This window comes from Nomascus leucogenys, chromosome 14 (genome assembly GCF_006542625.1).
Source record: "Nomascus leucogenys isolate Asia chromosome 14, Asia_NLE_v1, whole genome shotgun sequence".
NCBI classification, from domain to species: domain Eukaryota; kingdom Metazoa; phylum Chordata; class Mammalia; order Primates; family Hylobatidae; genus Nomascus; species Nomascus leucogenys.
Genome location: NC_044394.1, coordinates 11632373 through 11644637, shown reverse-complemented (window position 1 = coordinate 11644637; position 12265 = coordinate 11632373). Strand labels below are relative to the sequence as shown.

Genomic DNA, 12265 nt, shown 5'->3' with positions numbered 1-12265 from the left:
AGTGAGACCTTGTCTCTACAATTAAAAAAAAAAAAAAGTCTGATGTGGTGCATGCTTGAGTCCTAGATATTTGGAGGCTGAGATGGGAAGATCACTGGAGCCTGAGAGGTAGAGGCTGCAGTGAGCCATGATTGCACCACTGCAGCCCAGCCTGGGCAACAGAGTGAGGCCCTGTTTCCAAAGAAAGGGGCTGGGCACGGTGGCTCGCGTCTGTAATCCCAGCACTTTGGGAGGTCAAAGTGGGCGGATCCCTTGAGGCCAGGAGTTTGAGACCAGCCTGGCCATCCTGGCAAAACCCCATAGCTACTGAAAATACAAAAATTAGCTGAGCTTAGTGGCACACGATTGTAGTCCCAGCTACTCTGGAGGCTGAAGCACGAGAATCACTTGAACGCAGGAGGCAGAGATTGCTATGTGCCAAGATAACACCACTGCACTCCAGCCTGGTCAACAGAGCAAGATTCTGTCTCCAAAAAAAAAAAAAAAAAAAAAAAAGGTATACAGTTGGAAAGTGGAGTGTTTTTTTTTGAATGGCCAGCATTATACTATATCTCATGAAAGACAGAGTAATACTCTAGTTTTTTGCTTTCACTAAGCTTAAGCTGTATTAGGGAAACAAGGTTCAGACACGTGAAATAAAGGATAGAAGAACAGTTCTATCCTTTAGAACAGTTAAATTAGCCAAATGTTAATATAATTTATTGGTATAAGATACAATATTGTTATAGATAGAAATTTCTTTTTTTTTTTTTTTTTTTGAGACGGAGTCTCGCTCTGTCACCCAGGCCGGAGTGCAGTGGCGCGATCTCAGCTCACTGCAAGCTCCGCCTCCCGGGTTCACGCCATTCTCCTGCCTCAGCCTCTCTGAGTAGCTGGGACTACAGGCGCCCGCCACCACGCCCGGCTAATTTTTTTGTATTTTTAGTAGAGACGGAGTTTCACCATGGTCTCGATCTCCTGACCTCGTGATCCGCCTGCCTTGGCCTCCCAAAGTGCTGGGATTACAAGCGTGAGCCACCGCGCCCGGCCTGTAGATAGAAATTTCTATCATACATGGTAGGGGAATTAATGCAGGAAAGTACTGTCTTCTTTATTTTGGTCTTAATTGTCTTGGAATGTAAAAGTGTTCAGGAATTTTGGAGGATGGTAACCATGCAGTTTTTAAATTCATAGTAAGTGATTATTAGGTGCATCCAAATATGTATTGTAGTCCGGGTGTGGTGGCTCACGCCTGTATTCCCAGCACTTCGGGAGGCTGAGATGGGTGGATCACCTGAGGTCAACCTGGCCAACATGGTGTAACCCCGTCTCTATTAAAAATATAAAATTAGCCAGGATGGTGGTGCTCGTCTGTGATCCCAGCTACTTGGAAGGCTGAGGCAGGAGAATTACTTGAACCCAGGAGGCGGAGGTTGCAGTGAGCCGAGATTGCGCCATTGCTCTCCAACCTGGGTAACAAGAGCGAAACTGCCTCCAAAAAAAACCAAAAAACCAAAAAAAAGCAAAAAAAAAAAACCCAAAACCTGCAAATACTCATTGTATACTCTTGGGAAGCCAATTTGCCAATTTCAAAATGTTTTGATAGTTATCATTAGACTAGAGATTTTCTGAATGAGAATATGTAGATACTAGAAAGAGAAAAGCATGTAATAAATGAAATTCTGACTGTAACAATAAATTATACCAATGAAAAGAAGGAAAGCTCCGTTTAAAGAAGTCCAAAGAGCCAAATAGAAAACTTTCAGATGAACCCAGATTTTAAAATAATGTCTTGATTTTTTTCATTTGGGGAAAAAGGGCTGTTTTTGGAAATAGCTGCTCAGTAAGTTTGACATCGACTCCTAGTATATTCACAAAGGATAGCAGAGCAGCCTCTAACCAAGAATGAGTATATATTAGAAAAATAGGAACAATAATTAATATCATCTGCATTGAATTATTTTTCCATCTTAAGTCTTAAAACCCATAGTGTACTAAAAATTGCAAAATTTTGTTTCAAAATGCTTGAAACAAAAAACAAAGACTTCCTTTTTAAAAAGTTGTATAAAGAATAAGGAGAGGTAGACCCAGTGTTTGGGATAGATGGTATAGGATTCATAGACGACAGAAAGAAAATGGATCTTCTCAATTATTTTGCTTTCCCTTTCTTTTCCATCAGGAAGAATAATTTTAAAACTGAAAATGCAAGAACAGGTCTGAATAAGAAGGAATTGATGACTAAGGTGGATTAGGAAATAGTGAGGGAAAACCCACCACCATAAATGATTTTGTCTCGAGCATTTAGACGTTATTTCCGTGGCGCTAAAAGAACTTGCAGATTTAGTGTCAGAGTCATCGTAGGTCATCTATGAGAAATTATGCAGAATAGGTTATCAGAAAATTGTGAAAATGGCAAAAGTCTTGATTTTTTTCATTTGGTAAAAAGGGCAGGTTGTGGGCCGGGCGCGGTGGCTCACGCCTGTAATCCCAACACTTTGGGAGACCGAGGCGGGCGGATCACGAGGTCAGGAGATCGAGACCATCCTGGCTAACACGGTGAAACCCCGTCTCTACTAAAAATACAAAAAAATATTAGCCGGGCGAGGTGGCGGGCGCCTGTAGTCCCAGCTGCTCGGGAGGCTGAGGCAGGAGAATGGCGTGAACCTGGGGGGCGGAGCCTGCAGTGAGCAGAGATCGCGCCACTGCACTCCAGCCTGGGCGACAGCGAGACTCCGTCTCAAAAAAAAAAACAATTTTTTTTAAAATTCCACTGGCTTAGACTTTGGTTACATTAATAAACTAGGTGATGGGGAATTACAGCATTCCTGTTATGTGTTGGTCACTCAACATTTGGAATTCAGTTTTGGATATAATCAAGTTTTATGAGGAGTTTGACATACTAGTGTTTTTAGAGAATGGTACTTAGGTATGGTAGATCTCTTAGAAACCAAGTGACTTATAAGGAGTGGTTGACAGAATTGGTAATTGGAGGAAACAAGTGGGGAAATTAATTGCAGTATTTTAGAATAAATAGTTTTTCCTATTATATAGAAGAAGCAGCTGACTAGTTTGGTATTGCTCTAGTACAAGAGTGGCAAACTATGGTCTAATCTCACTGACTGTTTTTGTAAATAAAATGTTAGAATGCAGCCATACCCATTTGTTTATGTGTGGCTGCTTTCACTGTAATAGCATGGTTGAGTAATTGTGACAGAGACCATATGGCCTGCAAGCCTAAGCTATTTACTATTTGGCCCTTTACAGAAAATGTTTACCAATTCTTGCTGTAGAAGCTACCAGGACCTCTTGGTACAAGTTGTAGGAAAGCTGACAGTAGAACAGTGTAAGATATTTTTGTTTGCTTATTATTTTTTCTTTTTATAAGAGATGGGGTCTTGCTGTGTTGCCTAGGCTGTTCTCAAACTCCTGAGCTCAAGCAGTCCTCCTGCCTCAGCCTCCCAGAGTGCTGAAATTATAGGTGGGAGCCACCATCCTTGGCCTTGTTTGTTTATTTATTTTTAAATAGGGTTATCAATCCTGGAATGGACATTTTGTATAAGGTATTGGACCTTTTGTCTTTTATTGGATTTTTTTCAAGGTGAGAAGTTGGAGTAGATGATTTTTCATATCCAGATTTAAGGTGGAAAAAATAACCCAGTGCAGATGATATCAAGTAATTATTTTTCCTGTTTTTTAAAAATATATATTCATGTTTGATGATGCTATCCCTTTTGAATATTATTGTTAATTTTCTTGTTAATTTTATTATATTTATTAATAGCACATTATGGTAATATAAGAGAATGTCCTTATTTTCAGGAGATGCATGCCGAGATAGTTGTAAGTGTGCAATGGCATTGTATTTGCAACTTATTCTGAGATAGTTTGGCAGAAAATAAGTACATACACATGTACACATATGTGACACAAATATGGCTAAATTAATTGAATATATTTCCCCATTTATACAAAAGCATTTTGTCCAGCCGGGTGCAGTGGCTTACACCCGTAATCCCAGCACTTTGGGAGGCTGAAGTGGGTGGATCACCTGACATCAGGAGTTTGAGACAAGCCTGACCAATATGGTGAAACCCCGCCTCTACTAAAAATACAAAAATTATCTGGGCGTCGTGGCAGGTGCCTGTAATCCCAGCTACTCAGGAGGCTGAGGCAGGAGAATCACTTGAACCCAGGAGATGGAGGTTGTATTGAGCCGAGATTGCCACACTGCACTCCAACCTGGGCAACAGAGTGAGACTCCGTCTCAAAAAAAAAAAAAATAATTAAATTTAAGAAGCATTTTTGAGGCTGGGTGCGGTGGCTCACACCTGTAATCCTAGCACTTTGGGAGGCCGAGGCGGGCTGATTGCTTAAGCACAGGAGTTCAAGACCAGCCTTGACAACATGGTGAAACCCTGTCTCTACTAAAATACAAAAAATTAGCCAGGTGTGGTGGCGTGTGCCTGTAGACCCAGCTACTCGGGAGGCTGAGGGCAGGAGAATTGCTTGAACTTGGGAGACAGAGGTTGCAGTGATCAGAGATCGTGCCATTGCACTCCAGCCTGGGCAACAGAGCGAGAGTCCATCTCCAAAAAAAAGCATTTTGAGGTACTATCGAACAATTTATAATTTTCAGCTACTTTCAATTAGTATTTCTCTACTATTTTTATAAAAGTTTGGAAAAAAATTATGGACTGCGGAAAAGAATAGACTTGACATAGGCTGTGAAGGATGGGTGGGGCAGGATTAGGATAAGTAGACTGGTGAGAGTATTTCAGCTAAGGGGAGTCAAAAAGAATCACTTCTTGAAGTAGAGGAGTGTGATTCAGAAAAAAAATTATTTCCTCTTTTGCCAAATGCTGATCACGATAATTTTTTTTTTAGAAAAAAAAGATGACTTGAAAAATAGAAATAAAACCTTTTAAAGAAATTTTCATCATATCTATATAAAATCCTACCATGTTCAAGGAATGCCTCTCACTTCATATCTTATTTAAACACACAGGTTTCCCTATTTGGATCCACCTAATGAGAGACTTATTTTAGAAGCTCTTAAACAACTTTACCAGTGTGATGCTATTGACAGGTAAAAAAAAAAATCACAATCAAAACAGATATTGATCTCTTTTTAAACAGGGCTCTAAATACCTTTCTCTATCAGTAGAAAATAATCTGTTTAAATTGAATGGATTGTTAGTCTTTCATCACAATTCTGATTGAAAAACCAGCCAGGCGCGGTGGCTCATGCCTGTAATCCCAGCACTTTGGGAGGCCAAGGTGGGCAGATTGCTTGAGCCCAGTAGTTCGAGACCAGCCTGGGAAACATAGTAAAACCCATCTCTACTGAAAATACAAAGATTAGCTGATTGTGTTGGCACATGCCAGTAGTCCCAGCTACTCGGGAAGCTGAGGTGGGAGGATCACTTGAGCTTCAGAGGTGGGGGGTGCAGTGAGCTGAGGAGATTGCACCATTGCACTCCAGCCTGGGAGACAGAGCAAGACCCTGTCTCCAAAAAAAAAGGCAAAATTTAAAAAATAGACAGCACTTTGGGAGGCCGAGGCGGGCGGATCACGAGGTCAGGAGATCGAGACCACGGTGAAACCCCGTCTCTACTAAAAATACAAAAAAAAAAAAATTAGCCAGGTGTGGTGGTGGGCGCCTGTAGTCCCAGCTACTCGGGAGGCTGAGGCAGGAGAATGGCAGGAACCCGAGAGGTGGAGCTTGCAGTGAGCTGAGATTACGCCACTGTACTCCAGCCTGGGCAACAGAGCGAGACTCTGTCTCAAAAAAAAATAAAAAATTCTCTCATGTCTTCAAAGACATCTTCTATTTTTTTTTTTTTTTTTTTTGAGACGGAGTTTTACTCTTGTTGCCCAGGCTGGAGTACAGTGGTGCAATCTCAGCTCACTGCAATCTCCACCTCCCAGGTTCAAGCAATTCTCCTGCCTCAGCCTTCCAGATAGCTGGGATTATAGGCATGCACTACCATGCCCAGGTAATTTTTTTATATTTTGGTAAAGACAAGGTTTCACCGTGTTGGTCAGGCTGGTCTCAAACTCCTGACCTCAAGTGATCTACCTGCCTCGGCCTCCCAAAGTGCTGGGATTACAGGTGCAGTCCCACCTCAGCCTCCTTAGTAGCTTTGCAACCCCTGCCTCCCGGGTTTGAGTGATTCTCCTGCCTCAGCCTCCCAAGTAGCAGGGACTACAGGCGCATGCCACCACACCCAGCTAATTTTTGTGTTTTTAGTAGAAACAGGGTTTTGCCATGTTGGCCAGGCAGGTCTTGAACTCCTGACCTCAGGTGATCCACCTGCCTCAGCTTCCCAAAGTGCTAGGATTACAGGCATGAGCCACCACACCTGGCCTAATTTTCTTAAATTGAATTGAACTTCTGGAGGTGATTGGAGGTAATGTAAATTATATCTGATTTATTCTGAATGATGAATGTTACATTTGTATTCTCCCAGTGTAGAAAGACTTAAAAACTTTTTCTTTGTATTAAGGAGTGGCCATGTCACCAGATTGGGTTTGTCTATGGTGGAGTTTCCTTTGCCTCCACATCTGACATGTGCAGTAATAAAAGCTGCTTCCCTGGATTGTGAAGATCTACTACTTCCAATAGCAGCAATGTTGTCTGTGGAAAACGTCTTCATTAGACCTGGTAAGATGTTTATTTTAAGTTGTGTTTTTTAAAATTAATAGACTTGGCTGGGCATGGTGGCTCATGCCTGTAATCCCAGCACTTTGGGAGGGCAAGGCGGGTGGATTGCTTGAGGTCAGAAGTTGGAAGACCAGCCTGACCAACATGGTGAAACCCCGTCTCTACTAAAAAAAAAAAAAAAAAAAAAAAAAAAAAAAAAAATCTATCTATCTCTCTCTCTATATATAGACTTTATTTTTTTAGAGCATTTTTAAGTTTACAGAAAAATTGAGTAGAAAGTACAGAGGGTTGACATTCATCCCCTCAACCTCCCACAGCAATTTCTCCTATTAACATCTTTCATTTGTATGACACATAAGTTGCAATTGGTGAGCCAATATTGACACATTATTATTAACTAAAGGGATCACTCTTTGTGTTATATGGTTTTAGCTGGGATTACAGGCATGTGCCACCATGCCTGGCTAATTCCGTATTTTTAGTAGAGGCGCGGTTTCTCTGTGTTGGCCAGGTTGGTCTCGAACTCCTGACCTCAGGTCATCTGCCCACCTTGGCCTCCCAGAGTGCTGGGATTACAGGCATGAGCCAGCACGCCTAGCCAGGTTGTTTTCTTATTGTTAAGAGGTCTTTGCATATTTTAAATAGTTATTTAACAGATATATCTTTTGTAAATATTTTCTCCCAGTTTGTGGTTTATCTTCTAATTGTTTTGACATTGCCTTTTGCAGAGCAGAAGTTTTTATTTTTGATGAAGTCTATTTTATCAACTATTTCTTTCATAGATTGTGTCTTTATTGTTGTATCTAAGAAAGTCATTGTCATACCCAAAATAATCTAGATATTCTCTTCTATTGTCTTTTAGTATTTGGATGTACAGTTGTTGCGGTACCATTTGTTCAAAACACTGTCCTTTTTCTGTTGAAATGCCTTCGCTTCTTTGTTAAATAGCAGCTGACTATTCTTACATGGGTCTGTTTCTGGGCTCTGTATCTTGTTCATTTGTCTGATTGTCTGTTCTTCCACCAATACCACACTGTCCTGGTTATTGGAGCTTTATAGTAACTCTTGAAGTTTTGTTCTTCCTCTTCAAAATTGTTTAGGCCATTCTGGGTCTTTTTCATATGAACTTTAGAACCAGTCTGTTGAAATCCACAAAATAACTTGCTGAACTTGCTGGGAATTTTTTTTTTTTTTTTGAGACAGAGTCTTGCTCTGTCACCCAGGCTGGAGTGCAGTGGCCTGATCTCGGCTCACTGCAAGCTCTGCCTCCCAGATTCGTGCCATTCTCTGGCCTCAGCCTCCCGAGTAGCTGGGACTACAGATGACCGCCACAACGCCTGGCTAATTTTTTGTATTTTTAGTAGAGACAGGGTTTCACTGTGTTAGCCAGCATGGTCTCAATCTCCTGACTTTGTGATCCACCCGCCTCAGCCTCCCAAAGTGCTGGGATTATAGGCATGAGCCACTGCGCCCAACCCTTGCTGGGATTTTAATTGGGATTGTGTTTTAATTAAGATAGATTAAGTTGCGAAGAAATGACATCTTGACAGTATTGTCTTCCTATCCATGTACATAGAATATCTTCATTTATTTAGATTGCCAGTAATTCATTGAGCATTTACTGAGGGTTTACCGTGCCTTAGCCCTAGGACAGAAAACTAAGGATAAACAAGTTTTGTTGTTGTTGTTTTTGAGACGGAGTTTCACTCTTGTTGCCCAGGCTGCAGTGCAGTGGTGTGATCTGGACTCACTGCAACCTCCTCCTCCCAGGTTCAAGTGATTCTCCTGCCTCAGCCTCCCAAGTAGCTGGGATTACAGGCATGTGCCACCACGCCTGGCTAATTTTTGTATCTTTAGTAGAGATGGGGTTTCACCATGTTGGTCAGGCTGGTCTCGAACTCCTGAGCTCAAGTGACCCACCAGCCTTGGCCTCTTAAAAGTGCTGGGATTACAGGTGTGAGCCATTGCACCCAGTAGTTGTGGTCTCAAGTGTCAGAATTTTAATTCTAGTAATACCGCTGATTGCAATTTTTTGTTCTAATACAATGCTGTGTAAAAATAAGTAATGTTTTTTTTTTTTTTTTTTTTTTTGAGACGGAGTCTCGCTCTGTCACCCAGGCACCCAGGCTGGAGTGCAGTGGCGCGATCTCGGCTCACTGCAAGCTCCGCCTCCCGGGTTCACGCCATTCTCCTGCCTCAGCCTCTCCGAGTAGCTGGGACTACAGGCGCCTGCCACCACGCCCGGCTAATTTTTTTGTATTTTTAGTAGAGACGGGGTTTCACCGTGGTCTCGATCTCCTGACCTCGTGATCCACCCGCCTCGGCCTCCCAAAGTGCTGGGATTACAAGCGTGAGCCACCGCGCCCGGCCAAAAATAAGTAATGTTAACTGGTTTTCATGAGGTAGTATCAGAGCTAAAAATACCAGTGGGCACAGTGGTATCCCAGCTCCTTGGGAGACTGAGGTGGGATGATTGCTTGAGCCCACGAGATCAGGGCCAGCCTGGGCAACATAGCAAGACCCTATCTCTAATAAGAAATTAAAAAATAGGCCAGGTGTGGTGGTTCACACTTGTAATCCCAGCACTTTGGGAGGCAGGTGGGTCACCTGAGGTCAGGAGTTTGAGACCAGCCTGGCCGACATGGTGAAACCCTGTCTCTACTAAAAATATAGAAATTAGCCAGGCGTGGCGTGCACCTGTGTTCCCAGCTATTGGGGAGGCTGAGGCAGGAGAATCCAGGAGGCGGAGGTTGCAGTGAGCTGAGATCGTGCCACTGCACTCCAGCCTGGGTGACAGAGTGAGACTCCATCCCCAAAAGGAAAAATGAAAGAAAGAAATAAACAAGCTAAAATATTTCAAAGCCTATTATAGAGTATTGAAGTAGGAGTTAAGAGTGCAGGGTTCTGTCCAGCTCCACTACTACCTAATTATCTGACCATGGCCCTAGCTTTTCTAGATTTCATTTTTCATTTGTAAAACCAAGAAGTTGGATTAAGGTGGCCAACTCTAATAGTCTTTTAAGGCTAGAAAAAGAAAAATGTTTTTTCCATGTTGGAATATTTAAATAGATAAAATCAGTCTGGTGTTAGCCTTTTTTGGGTGACATTTATTCTTACATAATTTCAAATAAGAATAGCAAAGGAATTCCTTTATACCTTCTATGCAGTTTCAGCAATTTTTAACATTTTACCCCCTTTGCTTTATTACTCTGTCTCCCTCTATATATGTATATTTAAATGGATTTTTTTCTTTTTCTGAATCATTTAAGAATAAATTAGAAGCATTGTGCTCCCTTACCACAAAACATTTACGTCTGTATTAGGCAAGAACAAGGGCAATCTCTCATTTAACCATAGTACATTAATCAAAATTAGGAAATTGTTTTGTTTTGTTTGAGAGAGAGTCTCACTCTGTGGCCCAGGCAGGAGTGCAGTGGTGGGATCATGGCCCACTGCAGCCTTGACCTCCCGGGCTCAAGCAATTCTCCCACCTCAGCCCCCTTAGTAGCTGGGACCACATGCATATGCTACCATGTCTGACTAATTTTTAAAAATTTTTTGTAGAGATGAGGTCTCCCTATGTTGCCCAGGTTGGTCTCAAACTCCTAGGCTCAAGCAGTCCTCCTGCTTTGGTCTCCCAAAGTGCTGGGTTTACAGGTGTAAGCCACTATGCCCGGCCTAAAGTTTGGAAATTTAACTTTGATACAATATTACTATCTAATCCAGAATCCATATTGAAATTGTCCATTTTCCCTAGAATCTACAGAAAGTAGTTTGAGAATTGGTAAGCTGTAGTACCGTGAAAAACAACCCTATATAACTACAGTTTGATATTTGTTTACAGTTAATTTTAGGTAAAATTTACATATAGTGAAATGCATAAATTTTAGGTGTGTAATTCAATGAATTCTGTAAAATGCTTATACCCATATAACCCAAGCCCTGTCAATATATAGAACATTTTTATCACTAGCAAGTTCCCTCAGTGCCACTTCTTAGTCAGATATCACTCTACCTACCTTTGGTTAAACACTTTTCTTATTTTTTCTGATTAGTTTGCCTCTTCTGAAATGTCATATAAATAGAATTTTTTTTTTTCTTTTGAGATAGAGTCTTGCTCTGTCATCCAGGGTGGAGTGCAGTGGCACAATCTCGGCTCACTGCAACCTTCACTTCCTGGGTTCAAGCAGTTGTCCTGCCTCAGCCTCTTGAGTAGCTGGGATTACAGGCGCCCGACACCATGCCTGGCTAATTTTTGTATTTTCAGTAGAGATGGGGTTTCGCCATGTTGGCCAGGCTGGTCTCAAACTCCTAACCTCAGGTGATCCATCAGCGTCGGCCTCAGCCTTCCAAAGTGCTGGGATTACAGGTGTGAGCCATTGTGCCCAGCCCAAAACTTCATATAAATAGAATTATACACTCTCCTTTCTTGTGTCTGGCTTCTTCTGGTCAACATAACGTATGTTAGGTTTATTCATATTGTTGTATGTATGAATACTTTATTTTTATTGTTGACTAGTATTCCACTTTATGAACATACAGTTGTGCATTATCCTGTTGATGGACATTTGAATTGCTTCTTGTTCTATTTTTGAGTAAAGTTGTTTTGAACATTCTTGCACAAAACTTGTAGGTGTTTATTTTCATTTTTCTTAGATAAGGTAAATGCCTAAGAAAGAAATTTGCTGTGCCATTGAGTAGGTATATGTGAATCTTTAAGAAACTGGCAAACCTTTTCCTTAAATAGTTGTACCATTTAAAAATCACATCAGCAATGTTTGAGAGTACAGCTTGCACTAAACACCCCCTCAACATTTGGTATTGCCAATCATTTTTATTTTACACATTCTATTATGTACTCTTTGTGGTTTTAATTTGCATTTTCCTGATAACTAATAATGTTGAGCACTTCTTCATGTGCTTATTGGCCATTTTTCTGTCTTCCTTTGTGATGTGTCTTTTAAAATATTTTGCCCATGTCTTTTTATTTGTGAGACAGAGTCTTGCTCTGTCGCCCAGGCTGGAGTGCAGTGGCATGATTTTGGCTCACTGCAACCTCCGCCTCCTGGGTTCAAGCAATTCTCCTTCCTCAGCCTCCCAAGTAGCTAGGATTACAGGCTTGCATCACCATGCCTGGCTAATTTTTGTAATTTTAGTAAAGACGAGGTTTCGCCATGTTGGCCAGGCTGGTCTCAGACTCCTGACCTCAGGTGATCCGCCCACCTTGGCCTCCCAAAGTGCTGGGATTACAGGAGTGAGCCACCATGCCCGGCCCCTTGTCTTAAATTAAAAAAAAAAAAAAAAATTTAATTCGTGGATTCTTTCTTCTGCCAGCCCAAATCTACTGTTGAGCCCCTCTATGGCAGTTTTCATTTTGTTTCTTGTCCTTGTCAACTCCAGTGGTCAGTCAGTGATTGGTCGGAGGTTGTACCTAAGCCTTTTAATTTAAGCCAGTGATGTTTTCACCTTTTACTGTTGAATCTGTGTTTGTGGTTAGGAGACTACTTTCATGGTTGAAGGAGTTGATGAATTTGTACTGTGTTCAGCCAAGGAGTAGAGGCTTAGACGTTCCCTATTTACTTCTCAGAAGGCACAGCTTTGGGCATGAGAACAGTCTCCTAG

The 12265-nt window shown here is 41.7% G+C and overlaps 1 protein-coding gene across 3 annotated transcripts in view; it reads left to right on the top strand.

Moving 5' to 3' along the window:
• DHX40 (DEAH-box helicase 40) overlaps window positions 1-12265 on the top strand; it is a 42232-nt gene that overhangs the window by 16082 nt on the left and 13885 nt on the right. For all 3 annotated transcript variants that reach the window (XM_030828390.1, XM_030828391.1, XM_030828392.1), the window contains 2 exons: window positions 4985-5065; window positions 6486-6643. In XM_030828390.1, the coding sequence (XP_030684250.1) occupies window positions 4985-5065; window positions 6486-6643 (239 nt within the window). The remainder of the gene's footprint in view (window positions 1-4984; window positions 5066-6485; window positions 6644-12265) is intronic.